At 36.6% G+C, this 15,391-nt stretch overlaps 1 protein-coding gene across 19 annotated transcripts in view; it reads left to right on the top strand.

Moving 5' to 3' along the window:
- DLG1 (discs large MAGUK scaffold protein 1) overlaps positions 1 to 15,391 on the top strand; it is a 254,142-nt gene that overhangs the window by 25,197 nt on the left and 213,554 nt on the right. Inside the window, exon 1 of one of the 19 annotated variants that reach the window (XM_032406851.1) lies at positions 12,447 to 13,425. The exons of the other annotated variants lie outside the window; for them this stretch is intronic. Within the exon in view, the coding sequence (XP_032262742.1) occupies positions 13,396 to 13,425 (30 nt within the window). The 5' untranslated portion in view covers positions 12,447 to 13,395. Of the gene's footprint in view, positions 1 to 12,446; positions 13,426 to 15,391 lie in introns of those variants that run through there. 19 annotated transcript variants of the gene reach the window in all.

Here is a 15,391-nt window from a genome sequence, read left to right as displayed (position 1 = left end):
AATGCAGGTAATAAACAATAAATTAATCAATTATCTAATATGTTAGAAGGTGGTAAGTGATATGGGAGGGAAAAAAAGAGCAGAGTGAGGGTATCAGGAATGTCAGATTCCTTTGCAATTTTACAAAGTACTTTGCAGTACACTTTGCAATTTTTAATAGGGTATTCATGATAGGCCTGATTGAGAGCATGATATTTGTACAGGGAGTTGGAAGTTGATGCAGCTATTTGGGGAAATAATCAGTGCAAAGACTGTAAGGCATAAGACTGGAATGTATGAGAAATAGCAAGATGGCCAGTATGGCTAGAGCATAGTGAGTAAGGGAAAGAGTGGTGGGAGATGAGGACAAAGGGTAAGGCAGAGGCAGATCATGTAAAGCTTCTTCAGGGTTTTGGAGTGGAGGAGTGACATTATTTAACTTAATCTTTAAAAGGATCACTTAGGCTGTTTTGTTGAAAATAGTCTGTGGTAAGAGTAAAAGCAGGAGACCTGTTAAGAGTCTGTTTCAGTGATCCAGTTAAGGATGCATGTAGGCGTGAGCCAGAGTGGTGATAATGAGGGTGCTAAGTTGCTAAATTATGGATATTTTAAATGTAGAACACAAAGATTTGGGACAGATTGGAAATGGGTTGTGAGAGTAAGATGGAGATCACTACAAGAGAATTAAGGATGACTGTGAGGTCACTTCTTGATAGAAGCCTTTCTTTACCTCTCAGATTATCAGAGCCTCTATTATAGCACTTTCTGCCTTTGCTTGATAGTATTCATGCCTACTGTAATTAAATGCTGTGAAATGTATAGTATTTTGTGTTATTTTGGTCTCTACTAGACTATCAGTCCTTGAGGCTAGAGACTGTCGTATTTACTAAAATATATGTAGTACTTGCATGTAGTATCTGTTCAAATGAAGTGAGAATTGTGTTCTTTTCCATACTGTAATTACATAATAGGCTAAAGGTGATTATATTTTTTTCTAACTTTATCATAAAAATCTTCCAACTCCAGTAAAATGAAGGGAATAGTACATCCATGTAGTACAGCAAACCTCCAAATATCCATAGAGTCAGCAATTACTAACATTTTGTCATGCTTTTTCTGTGTATGTGTATTTTTGGTAAACTATGTGAAAATCAGTTGCAGACATCAAGCACTTAAACTATGAAAACTTCAGTATACATTTCCTATGAATAAGAATAGTCTAATATAGGGGCTCCTGGGTGGCTCAGTCAGTTGAGTGTCTGCCTTCATATCAGTGAGATCATATGATATTTGTCTTTCTCTGATTGACTTATTTCGCTTTGCATAGTAACCTCTAGTTCCATCCACGTCGTTGCAAATGGCAAGATTTCGTGTTTTTTGATGGCTGCATAATATTCCTGTGTGTGTGTGTGTGTGTGTGTGTGTGTGTGTGTGTGTATACATACATACCACATCTTCTTTATCCATTCATCTGTTGATGGACATCTAGGTTCTTTCCATAGTTTGGCTATTGTGGACATTGCTGCTATAAACATTGGGGTGCAGGTGCCCCTTCTGATCACTACATTTGTATCTTTGGGGTAAATACCCAGTAGTGCAATTGCTGGGTCATAGGGTAGCTCAATTTTCAACTTTTTGAGGAACCTCCATACTGTTTTCCAGAGTGCCTGAACCAGCTTGCATTCCCATCAAGAGTGTAGGAGGGTTCCCTTTACTCCACATCCTCACCAACATCTGTCGTTTCCTGACTTGTTAATTTTAGCCATTGTGACTGGTGTGAGGTGGTATCTCATTGAGGTTTTGATTTGGATTTCCCTGATGCCGAGCGATGTTGAGCACTTTTTTATGTGTCTGTTGGCCATTTGGATGTCTTTGCAGAAATGTCTGTTCATGGCTTCTGCCATTTCTTGATTGGATTAGTTGTTCATTGGGTGTTGAGTTTAAGTTCTTTATAGATTTTGGATACTAGCCCTTTATCTGATACGTCATGTGTAAATATCTTATCCCATTCTGTCGGTTGTCTTTTGGTTTTGTTGACTGTTTCCTTTGCTATGCAAAAGCTTTTTATCTTGATGAAGTCCCAGTAGTTCATTTTTGCCCTTGCTTCCCTTGCCTTTGGCGATGTTTCTAGGAAGAAGTTGCTGGGGCTGAGGTTGAAGAGGTTGCTGCCTGTGTTCTCCTCAAGGATTTTGATGGATTCCTGTCTCATATTTAGGTCTTTCATCCATTTTGAGTCTGTTTTTGTGTGTGGTGTAAGGAAATGGTCCAGTTTCATTCTTCTGCATGTGGCTGCCCAATTTTCCCAACACCATTTGTTGAAGAGGACTGTCTTTTTTCCATTGGACATTCTCTCCTGCTTTGTCGAAGAGTGGTTGACCGTGGAGTTGAGGGTCCATTTCTGGGCTCTCTCTTCGGTTTCATTGATCTGTGTTTCTGTTTTTGTGCCAGTATCATACTGTCTTGATGATTAGAGCTTTGTAATAGCTTGAAGTCTGGAATTGTGATGCCACCAGCTTTGCTTTTCTTTTCCAACATTCCTCTATTTGGGGTCTTTTCTGGTTCCATACAAATTTTAGGATTATTTCTTCCATTTCTTTGAAAAAAGTTGATGGTATTTTGATAGAGATTGCATTAAATGTGTAGATTGCTCTAGGGAGCATAGACATTTTCACAATATTCTTCCAATCCATGAGCATGGAACGTTTTTCCATTTCTTTGTGTCTTCCTCAATTTCTTTCATGAGTATTCTATAGTTTTCTGAGTACAGATCCTTTGCCTCTTTGGTTAGATTTATTCCTAGGTATCTTACGGTTTTGGGTGCAGTTGTAAATGGGATCGACTCCTTAATTTCTCTTTCTTTTGTCTTGTTGGTGTATAGAAATGCAACTGATTTCTGTGCATTGATTTTATATCGTGCCACTTTACTGAATTCCTGTATGAGTTCTAGCAGTTTTGGGGTGGAGTCTTTTGGGTTTTCCCCATAAAGTATCCTATCATCTGCAAAAAGTGAGAGTTTGACTTCTTCTTTACCGATTCGGATGCCTTTTATTTCTTTCTGTTGTCTGATTGCTGAGGCTTGGACTTCTAGTATTATGTTGAATAGCAGTGGTGATAGTGGACACCCCTGCCGTGTTCCTGACCTTAGGGGAAAAGCTCTCAGTTTTTCCCCATTGAGTATGATATTCACTGTGGGTTTTTCATAGATAGCTTTTATGATATTGAGGTATGTACCCTCTATCCCTACACTGTGAAGAGTTTTAATCAAGAAAGAATGCTGTACTTTGTCAAATGCTTTTTCTGCATCTATTGAGAAGATCATATGGTTCTTGTTCTTTCTTTAATTAATGTATCACATTGATTGATTTGCGGATGTTGAACCAACCTTGCAGCCCAGGAATACATCCCACTTGGTCGTGGTGCATAATCCTTTTAATGTACTGTTGGATCCTATTGGCTAGTATTTTGGTGAGAATTTTTGCATCCATGTTCATCAGGGATATTGGTCTGTAGTTCTCCTTTTTGATGGGGTCTTTGTCTGGTTTTGGGATCAAGGTAATGGTGGCCTCATAAAACGAGTTTGGAAGTTTTCCTTCCAATTCTATTCTTTGAAACAGCTTCAGAAGAGTAGGTATTAATTCTTCTTTAAATGTTTGGTAGAATTCCCCTGGGAAGCCATCTGGCCCTGGGCTCTTGTTTGTTGGGAGGTTTTTGATTACTGCTTCAATTTCCTTAGTGGTTCAGGTTTTCTATTTCTTCCTGGTTCAGTTTTGGTAGTTTATAGGTCTCTAGGAATGCATCCATTTCTTCCAGATTATCTGATTTGCTGGCATATAGTTGCTCATAATATGTTCTTATAATTGTTTGTATTTCTTTGGTGTTGGTTGTGATCTCTCCTCTTTCATTCATGATTTTATTTATTTGGGTCCTTTCTCCTCTCTTTTTGATAAGTCAGGCCAGGGGTTTATCAGTCTTATTTATTCTTTCAAAATATCAGCTCCCTAGTTTTGTTGATCTGTTTTACTGTTCTCTTGGTTTCTATTTCATTGATTTCTGCTCTGATCTTTATTATTTCTCTTCTCCTGCTCGGTTTAGGCTTTATTTGCTGTTCTTTCTCCAGCTCCTTTAGGTGTAGGGTTAGGTTGTATATTTGAGACCTTTCTTGTTTCTTGAGAAAAGCTTGTATTGCTATAAACTTTCCTCTTAGGACTGCCTTTGCTGTGTCCCAAAGATTTTGAACAGTTGTGTTTTCATTTTCATTTGTTTCCATGAATTTTTTTAATTCCTTAATTTCCTGGTTGACCCATTCATTCTTTAGTAGGATGCTCTTTAGCCTCCATCTCCATGTATTTGAGTTCTTTCCAACTTTCCTCTTGTGATTGAGTTCTACTTTCAAAGCATTGTGGTCCAGAAATATGCAGGGAATGATCCCAGTCTTTTGGTACTGGTTGAGACCTGATTTGTGACCCAGGATGTGATCTAATCTGGAGAATGTTCCATGTGCACTAAAGAATGTGTATTCTGTTGCTTTGGGATGGAATGTTCTGAATATATCTGTGAAGTCCATCTGGTCCAGTGTGTCCTTTAAAGCCTTTATTTCTCTGTTGATCTTTTGCTTAGATCATCTGTCCATTTCCGTGAGGGGGTTGTTAAAGTCCCCTACTATTATTGTATTGTTGTCGATGTGTTTCTTTGATTTTGTTATTAATTGACGTATATAATTGGCTGCTCCCATGTTAGGGACATAGATATTTAAAATTGTTAGATCTTCTTGTAGATAGACCCTTTAAGTATGATGTAGTGTCCTTCCTCATCTCATTACAGTCTTTGGTTTAAAATCTAATTTGTCTGATATAAGGATTGCCACCCCAGCTTTCTTTTGATGTCCATTAGCATGGTAAATGGTTTTCCACCCCCTCACTTTAAACCTGGAAGTGTCTTTGGGTCTAAAATTAGTCTCTTGCAGACAGCATATTGATGGGCCTTGTTTTTTCATCCAATGTGATACCCTCTGTCTTTTGATTGGGGCATTTAGCCCATTAATTCAGGTTAACTATTGAAAGATACGAATTTAGTGCCATTGTATCACTTTTAAGGTGACTGTTACTGTATATTGTCTCTGTTCCTTTCTGGTCTGTGTTACTTTTAAGCTCTTTCTTTGCTTAGAGGACCCCTTTCAATAATTCTTGTATGGCTTGTTTGGTGTTTGCAAATTCTTTTAGTTTTTGTTTGTCCTGGAAGCTTTTTATCTCTCCTCCTATTTTCAATGACAGTCTAGTTGGATATAGTATTCTTGGCTGTGTATTTTTCTCATTTGGTGCTCTGAATATATCATGCCAGTCCTTTGTGGCCTGCCAGGTCTCTGGATAGGTCTGTTGCCAGTCTAATGTTTCTACCATTGTAGGTTACAGACCTCTTGTCCTGAGCTGCTTTCAGGATTTTCTCTTTGTCTCTGAGACTTGTGAGTTTTACTATTAGATGTCGGGGTGTTGACCTATTTTTATTGATTTTGAGGGGGGTTCTCTGTGCCTCCTGGATTTTGATGCCTGTTTCCTTCCCAAAATAGGGAAGTTCTTTGCTATAACTTGCTCCAATATACCTTCTGCCCATCTTTCTCTTTCTTCTTCTTCTGGGATACCAATTATTATAATGTTGTTTCGCTTTATGGTATCACTTATCTCTAGAATTCTCCCCTCGTGATCCAGTAGTTGTTTATATCTGTTTTTCTGAGCTTCTTTATTCCTTATCATTTGGTCCTCTAAATCACTAATTCTCTCTTCTGCCTCATTTATCCTAGCAGTTAGAGTCTCCAGTTTTGATTGCACCTCATTCATAGCCTTTTTGATTTCAACTTGGTTAGATTTTAGTTCTTTTATTTCTCCAGAAAGGGATTCTCTAGTATCTTCTATGCTTTTTTCTAGCCCAGCTAGTATCTTTATAATCGTCATTCTGAACTCTAGTTCCGACATCTTACTAATGTCTGTATTGATTAGATCCCTGGCAGTCAGTACTGACTCTTGCTCTTTTTTTTGAGGTGAGTTTTTCTGTCTTGTCATTTTGTCCAGAGGAGAACAGGTGAATGAGAGAACATAATGCTAAAAAAATGCTAAAAGGGTAACAGCGACCCCAGAAAAATATACACTAAACAAATCAGAGGAGACTCAAAACCAGGGAGAAAAGAAAGGGGGAAAAAGAAAAAAAGACTATGATCAGGCTGGTGATTAGAACAGAGCCACATACTAGATTTTGGGTGTATTTTGGTCTGTTAGAAGAAATTGCCTCCCCAAATTTTAAAGAAAGAAAAACTTATATTAAGGGTAAATACGATGAAGGGATGGAATATGACTGTAAAGATGAAAATTAAAAAAGATTTTAAAGAAGGAATTGATAAGTTGGTTGAAAAAAGAATAAAAATTAAAAAAAAAAAAAAAAAAGAATGTGAGGGGCGCCTCGGTGGCTCAGTCGGTTAAGCAACTGCCTTTGGCTCAGGTCATGATCTCAGGGTCCTGGGATCCAGCCCCGCATCGGGCTCCCTGCTCGGCGGGAAGCCTGCTTCTCCCTCCCCCACTCCCCTTGCTTATATTCCCTGTCTCGCTGTCTCTCTCTCTCTGTCAAATAAATAAAATCTTTTTTTAAAAAAAAGTATGTTTTCAATTATGTGAAAGTCACCTTGTCAGGTAATTAATGCTAACAGCTTCTGTTTTGCTCTTGATGCTTTTCTCTTTGGAATCTCATTCTTTACTCTTCTCATTTACTATCTATAACCTCTTTCTCTTTCTTGGGCCTTTGCACCATTCTTTATCCTATAAATATATTTAAAGATTCTGCTAAAAGAAAAACAAAATAGTGCTTCTTAGTAGGACCCGATAGCTTACCTTCTCTTCCTACCTAAGCTTCTTTTTTCTTTCTTTCCTTCTCATTCTTAATACACTGTAACCTGGCTTCTGACACTCCTTTTCCAAAGTTGCTGCCCTCTCTCATTTTCAGTTATTTACCTTAAAAAAAAAAATCTGTGATTACAAACGTAATCCTGGCATATCTTAAAATATACATATACCCAAAAAGTTACTGAAAGTCTTTTTTTTTTTTTTTTTTTAAAGATTTTATTTATTTATTTGACAGAGAGAGACACAGCGAGAGAGGGAACACAAGCAGGGGGAGTGGAAGAGGGAGAAGCAGGCTTCCCGCTGAGCAGACAGCCCGATGCGGGGCTCAATCCCAGGACCCTGGGATCATGACCTGAGCTGAAGGCAGACACTTAACAACTGAGCCACCCAGGTGCCCCCTGAAAGTCTTTTTTAAACATTCTTTCTCTGAGATATCTTTTAACCATTTGATATATATTTATTCAGCTAATCCTATATGTTAATTATTATTTAGCTCATACATACATATTGAAAATGAGAGATACATACATATCATTTTGTAACATGGTTTCTGAATCTGTGTATTTAGAAATATTGTACTACATTATATAATGTAGAGAAAATTGCTTAATTTTGCTTCTTTCATCATCTGTAAAGTAGAGATGATAACAGAGCTCACCTCATATGGTGCTTGTAGTATGACATGGGATAATTTATGCAAAACTTAGAGTCTGATACACATATCAAGTGTTTGATAAATGGTAAATTTTAAAAATAAGAAATCTTTATGGGACACCTGGGTGGTCAGTTGAGCGTCTGCCTTTGGCTCAGGTCATCCCAAGGTCCTGGAATCCAGTTCTGCATTCGGGCTCCTTGCTCAGCGGGGAGCCTGCTTCTCCCTCTGCCTGCTGCTCTCCCTGCTTGTGCGTGCTCTCTCTCTCTCTCTGACAAATAAATAAAATCTTAAAAAAAAAAAAAAATAAAGAATCTTTATTTGTATTAAAATGTTGCATACTCATTAGTAATTTCTTGATGTAGCAAAGGATAAAGAACCTCTTTTTTTCAGTCTTTTCCCTATGTGTTATATTTTGGACAGCAACTTTTCATCCATTAAGTTTTGTTATGAGGTTGTAGTAGTTCAGTCACATCTGCAGACTTCACTTGTAATTCTAGTTCTCTTGCTATTTCCGCCACATCTCCAATTACTTCCTTCCCTGAAATCTTGAACCCCTCAAAGTCACCCATGAGGGTTGTAATCAACTTCTTCCAAACTCCTCTTAATGTTCATATTTTGAACTCTTCCCATGAAGAGTGTTTTTCTCATGCCACGGATGTTCTTCATGGCATCTAGAATGGTGAATCCTTTCCAGAAAGTTTTCAATTTCCTTTGCTCAGATCCATCAGAGGAGTCACTATCCATGGCAGCTATAGCCTTACAAAATACATTTCTTAAGACTTGGAAGTTGAAATTACTCCTTGATTCATGGGCTACATAATGGCTGTTGTGTGTTAGCAGGTATGCAAAGAACATTATTCTCATTGTACATTTCCATCAGAACTCTTGGGTGACCAGGTGCATAATCAGTGAACAGTAATATTTTAAAAGGAATCTTTTTTTCTGAGCAGTAGCTCTCAACAGTGGACTTAAAATATGCAGTAAACCATGTTGTAAAAAGATATGCTGTCATCCAGGGATTGTTATTCCATTTATAGAGCACAGGCAGAGTAGATTTAGCATAATTCTTAAGGGCCCTAGGATTTTCAGAATGGCAAATGAGCTTTAGCTTCAACTTCAAGTCACCAGATGCATTTGCCCCAACAAGAGAATCAGCCTGTCCTTTGAAGCTTTCAAGTCAGACCTTTCCTCTAGCTATGAAAAGTCCTAAATGGCATCTTCTTCTAATAGAAGGCTGTCATTTACATCGAACATCTGTTGTTTAGTGTGGCCACCTTCATGAATTAGCTAGATCTCCTGGATAACTTGTTGCAGCTTCTTTATCCATACTTGCTGCTTCACCTTGCTCTTTTATGTTAGGCAGACAGCTGCTTTCCTTAAGCCTCATAAATCAACCTCTGCTAGCTTCAGACTTCTTCTGCAGCTTCCTCACCTCTCAGCCTTCACGGAACTGAAGAGAGTTAGGATTTTACTCTGGGTTAGGTTTTGGCTTAAGGGAATGTCGTATCTAGTTTTGTCTTCTATCCAGACCACTAAAACTTTCTCCGTGTCAGCAATAAGGCTCTTTTGTTCTCTCATCATTCATGCATTCATTGGAGTAGCACTTTTAAGAACTTTTCCTTGCATTCACGACTTTGCTGTTTGGCACAGGAGGTCTAGCTTTCAGCCTGTCTTGGCTTCGGCATGCCTTCCTCACTAATCTTAATCATTTCTAGTTTTGATTTAAAGTGAGAGATATGTGACTCTTCCTTTTACTTGAACGCTTAGAGGCCATTATAGAGTTATTAATTGGCTTAATTTCAATATTGTTGTGTCTCAGGAAATAGGGAGGCCCAAGATGAGGGAGAGAGATGGGGGGGATACCTGGTCAGTGGAGCAGTCAGAACACACACAACATTTATTAAGTTTGCTGTCTTATATGGGTGCAGTTTGTGGTGCCCCTAAACAATTACATTAGTAACACCAGAGATCACTGATCACAGATCAGCATAACAAATGGAATAATGAAATTTGAAATATTGCCGGAATTACCAAAATATGACACAGAATCACGAAGTAAGCAAATGCTGTTGGGAAAATGGTGCCAGTAGACTTGCTTGACACACAGGGTTGCCACAAACCTTCAATTTGTAAAACAAATAAACAAAAATCCATAATAAAGCAAAGTGCAGTAAGAGGTGTGCCTATACTTTTCTGACTGCTCTACCCAGCTCTATATATTAGGAGTTTTTCCATTGTTTTTGGCCCTGTGAGAGCTCTTGGGATTGTTCTACCTGCTTCTTTCTACAGTTCTTTCCCCAAGTGTCCTTATATGTCTGACTGAGCAGAAATAATCTGAAGACTTGAGAAGAATTATCCAGATCTGTGGAGCTCTCCCTATGTAGCTGTCTTCTCCCTGGTACTCTTACCTATGAATTTTAGACACCTTGGCCTTCCTGAATTCTCATCTCTCTCCTTACCTTAGATTGCTGGGCTTTATTTCCCCCCTCCCTATGCTGCAGCCTGGAGACTTTTTGCAGGCAGTCTACCTGAGGCATTTATGGGACTCACCTCACTTGTTTTTCTTCTCACAAGGATCACTGTTTTGCACTGCCTTTGTTCAATATTTAAAAATCATTTTTTTCTTATATGTCCTGTTCTTTAGTTTTAAGGTAGGAGAGTTGATCCTTTCTCTGTTCTGTCATGGTTGAAACAGTTGCCTATATATAGAAAGCTGTTGGTATTCTAAAATACTGTTAACTATCTTATGTGCCTGAATATTAGGTGAGATGTTGCCATCCCAAAATGCTTATATTTCAGACCTTCCAAAGTTGCTCGTATTACAGGGTAATTTCTAAATTATTTTGCACACAAATGACAGTTTAAGAAGAACACATTGGCTTGAAATGTCCTTCATGCAAGTTTGGATGTTTATAGAAAATGCAGTGAGTGTAGAATATAACACAGATTAAATAATCGTGGCTGAGTATGACCTTAAAAATCGTCAAGTATTGGATATTATATACAAGCCTTTTTGAAAGATTAAAAAGTATGTTGATGAATAAAAGTAAGTGGCTGTATTATAGAGATTCTAATATATACCTACATAACAAATGGGGAAAATTGTGTATTACGTGAATAGGTACTAATAGTGATTTGAGATAAAATGTCAGGTGACATTTTAATATATGGATTCAAAAAGTGCAGCATCTAAATGACTTAGATGGAAGTGAAATTGATGTTTGAGATCAAAATGATTAGATGATTTCAAAAGTGGCTGTATTACAATGACGACCCTAACATTTAAGGTGAATATGAAAAATTTGACTAATTGTTCTCTGAATGTGAGTGGAATAAAATATTTTAGCCATATTATTTTAATAATATGTATTGTTAAATATATTAATTGAGTCAATTTAAAATAGGTATTTGATTATTTCATTTATATTCTCACAGGCTTATATTTGATCTGGCAAAACTATTTTGATTAGTTTTTACTGGGAAAATGGGATATCTGATTTTCAGGGTCATTTCAGAACTCTTGAATTTTGTAATCACTTATAGTTTAGATATCAGAAAGGCTATTCATTCAACAAATATTTATTGAACCCCTGTTACATTGTGGCTACCAGGTGCTAGGGATAAAGTGGTAAACACATGAGACATTCTTGAGTTTTGCCCCATTGGAGCTTAGAATACAATGAATTGAGAAATTGAGACATAGGAATTTTATAAGTGGAAAGACTCTTAGAAACTACTGAGTTTTTTTTTATTTTGTAAAGGGGGAAATTGAGGCGCACCTCCTGCCCCAAAAGAAAATGACTCCTTAAAATTACAGAGCCTGTTTTTGACTCTTGGTATGGTGATTTTCAACCTCCGCTGTTAATGAGGTCTGCCAAACGTAGGAATGTGTTCTCTCTGGGCTAGACTATTTTAGATATAATAAAATTTTCACATAAATTTCAGAACACTAAAACCAGCCAAAGAGTTTCACATGCCTCTTTATTTTGCCTATTAAAGTTGTTTTCAGTATTTTTCCTAAAAATGTTTAAAGTTTAATTATTTGAGGAGTCATTAGCCTTAAGTGGGCTTTACTCTTTCATGTTGGGAGCTAAAGATTGTTGGTGTGGTAGGAAGGGAAGAAGGGGGTACTCTCAGTCTCCAACGAAGCGTGTAATTTCCAGGCTCTCTCTGTTCTGCATGTGTGAAAGGATCTGTTCACCCATGGTGAAATTTACTTCTGGCCACCCCAAGCCCCTATAGTTACATTTATGTATGTAGATTTACAGCTGTAACTGACATTTATTGAGCACTTAACAAGGTTGGCAATATTTTTAGTGCTGTGCACATATTGTTTAATTTAATCCTTGCAATAGTCCTGTTAGACTCTGTTCAAGGTAAACTTTACTGGATATGTCTTAGGTGTATCCTGTTAGGATTGAAACAAAAAGCTATCACCTGATAGCCAATCAATAATAATGATGATGTTGCTTATTATATGATAGATATAAGTGATATACATGTATTAACTCTTTCTTATAACCCTTGTTAATGAAAGTTGCTGATGTAGCCCATGATATCTGAAACATTAGGCATAGGACTTGGGGTATAAGAGGCAAATGGCAACAGTTTAGTAATTTGAATTTGAGGTCATTCATAATACCTGTAGACCATGAGGAAACCTGGTGGATGGAAATTGCAAGTAGTTCTCTTCCTTACTGTACATTTTTTTTTTAAGATTTTATTTATTTGACAGAGAGAGACACAGCAAGAGAGGGAACACAAGCAGGGGGAGTGGGAGAGGGAGAAGCAGGCTTCCCGCCGAGCAGGGAGCCCGATGCGGGGCTCGATCCCAGGACCCTGGGATCATGACCTGAGCCGAAGGCAGACGCTTAATGACTGAGCCACCCAGGTGCCCCCTTACTGTACATTTTTAAAGGGAGGCGGCAAACTTATGAGACTGAAAGCCAGTTGCATCCCTCTGCCTCGTCCCCTGTCAGCCTATCTAGCTCTGTTTCACAGTGATCTTGAGGACAGGACATTAATTCATAATTCATAAGTAGTTAGGCTACTCTGCTGGGTTAAAATGAAGTCTTATTGAAGAGTTTAAAATGCTACAAAGTTGTAATTATCTTTTTGTGGTGTTAATTTTTAATTTTTTTTTGTAAGGGATTAGGTGAAATGGATTTAGTTAGGCACTAAAGTTAAAATCTGGCTTCATTGGTAAAATGTTGGGTTTTTTTTTAGTAAAGAGAGAAGAGGTAAGTTTTAGACATACTATTTTAAATTATTGCATTTTGTTCTTCCTTCTCCCCTTCTCAAAAATACCACATGGAATATTCCATTCATTACTGCCTGAGAAAGTCATTACTTTGCAAGCTGCAGTTGCTGAAATGGTTTAGTGGAAGAAATGTTTGCTTGCATTTTTTTAGTGATTTTTCTTTTTTGGAAGTTGTTTCTTGAATATCCAAACTGTAGCAAGCAAGAAGCAGATTTAAATTTATATCGGGGAAACCTCTTTGTGGAACATTTCATCAGATGACTCCTTGTCAACCTCATATCTTGGAAAGAGGGATTAATGAAATAGCATCTGAAGCAGCAGTGAACTCTTATGGAATAAACCCTGACATCTTCCATGGTGTTTTGTGGGATAATTTCAAGTTCTTCAGATATAGATTACATAAAGAAGATTGGAGGGCACGTGACACATTCTGGTTTCTTGTATTTTAGGTAGTAGAAAAATTGATACCTCTAAGAATGGATCCTGGAGAGATCTGATCACAGTTACAACTTTTTATCTATGGTTTTATCTCACAACTTTAATTTTTTTATTCATATGGAACTTAAAATAGTTTGCAGTAAACTGCTTTATGTATAAAATATTGTAATGGTAAAGTAATGGATTGCCTGTGCATTGTAACCACAAAGGTAAGACACAGTATGCTTTCTCCATTTCATTGTTAGTGACAGAATGTGAGAGGCCTTTTTGTTCATAATGTATTTTGAAAACAAAGTGTAACATTGTTATATATTTGAAAATAGATAGTTGAATCCATGTGATGCTTAGTTTATATTCTTTAGGGAAGGTAATCTGAAATGTGTTTTAGATAGCTAAAAATAGTGTATTGAATGGATTTTTTTTTCTCTGAGACCTATAGGAAGCTTTTTTCCCCAACAGCAAAGATTTATAAGGCCTTGATTATATTTAAATCTTACAAATATATTCTGAAAGTTCTCCCCTTCTATTTTATTTTTTGCCCCAACATGTCATATTGGTTTAAAGTATAACTCATTTTGAGAACATTTTCTGGACTCTCCCATCAATTGTAAAAATAGTTAATTTTTTTTCAAAATTTAAAAATAGTTAAGTTCTGATTGTGTTGCCTTTGGAAAGATGTTGATTTGGATTTAAAATGATTAAACTTGTACAAGTACTCCTTAAGGAAATACTTGTTTTTAAATCTGTTTTACTCCTTGTCCTCAAAGTGCAGCATACTTTACTTAATCTCTAAGTTTGGTTTCTTTTATTTCTGAGCACCAGTTTGTGGACATTGTATGATTGTATAAGATTCAGGATGCTTACATTTTCAATTTACATATTGTTTTTTATGGAATAGTTTACTTTGTTGGTTCTTATTTCCGTAACTTAAGATGACAGTGATTGTTAGACAAAATTGTTGAGATTATAAAATAATGTTCAGTACTAAGAGTAAGTAAATTTGTAAATTCTGAAAGTATGCTGTTCCTGTATAGTGAATTATTTCTCACAAAAGGAAAAGTGAGAAAATTGATGGAAATTAGTTTTCTTTGCTTGTTGCTCAAAGAGTTATAGTTCCAACAGTAGGAGTTTTAATCAGATACAAACATGCTCATTATCTGGTCCCATCCTGTTTATAAGGGGATGTCTTCTGTGTACCTCTATGTAAAATGTCTTATTAAATATTCTTAATGTTTAAAGGGCAAAAAGCCTAGAAGACAGGTTTTGGTTTTTTTTTTTTTTTCCTCCAGGAGTTCTTTTTATGGTTTTTGTTTTTTATTTTTTATATTATAGCCAAGTTATTTGAAATGCTCACTCTTCTCTCATCCTTACCCTTCTTAATTTAAAAAAAAAATTTTTTTTTTTGCATTTGACCCTTTCTAAACAAAAGAGAGCTGCTATTGTTAAAAAAAAGTTGTATGGAAAGTCGTAAAGTTTTTCTACATTTTTATTATGTAACTGTTAAAGAAAAAATAGAAAAGATGTAGGTTGGAAATTAGGAAGCCTAAAACATTATTTGTAGTTACTTTTGAAAGAGCTAAATTAAAATAATTTCATCTATTATTAGAAATAAAACCCTTGAACATTTAACTAATGACTACAGCAGGAAGAGGAAAATTCTTAATTTTCTTTTCAGCTAAATTGCTACATGTTTTCTCTCTTGGATCTTTTCTTTTTTCTGATCTTTAGAGAGCTTTATGGTTTTTATATGTGTTTTTAAAGTCTGACAATATAGTTGATGTAATTCTATCATGTTATTACTAAAACACCTTTCCAAGTGAGATTTTTTTCCATCATCCGCCTCCCCTCTCTCCCACTTGTGTAGGCACGGGGAGCTGGGTTGGCATGTTGCATCACTGCTACCATGGATACCCTTAAGAACAGGCATGTGGGTTGAGCTAAAGCAATGATGATTAGTTTTCTGGGTTTTTTCTCCCCATAACTGTATGTTCTTCATAATGAAGACTCTTATTTTAAAATGTTTGCAAATGACTAGGTTGTGAGATGTGATGACTAAATCATCACTGCTACTGAACTGCCAAATCTTGGCCTCTATTTTCAGTAGTATTAATGTCATTTACTAATTTAAGATGATCATAAATAGCTCTACATTCTTTTTCTGATTAATATGTTTTA

This window comes from Phoca vitulina, unplaced genomic scaffold, assembly GCF_004348235.1.
Source record: "Phoca vitulina isolate PV1807 unplaced genomic scaffold, GSC_HSeal_1.0 scaffold8, whole genome shotgun sequence".
In the NCBI taxonomy this organism is placed as follows: Eukaryota; Metazoa; Chordata; class Mammalia; order Carnivora; family Phocidae; genus Phoca; species Phoca vitulina.
The sequence above is the reverse complement of the archived record's forward strand: the minus strand, read 5'-3'. Positions and strand labels throughout refer to the sequence as shown.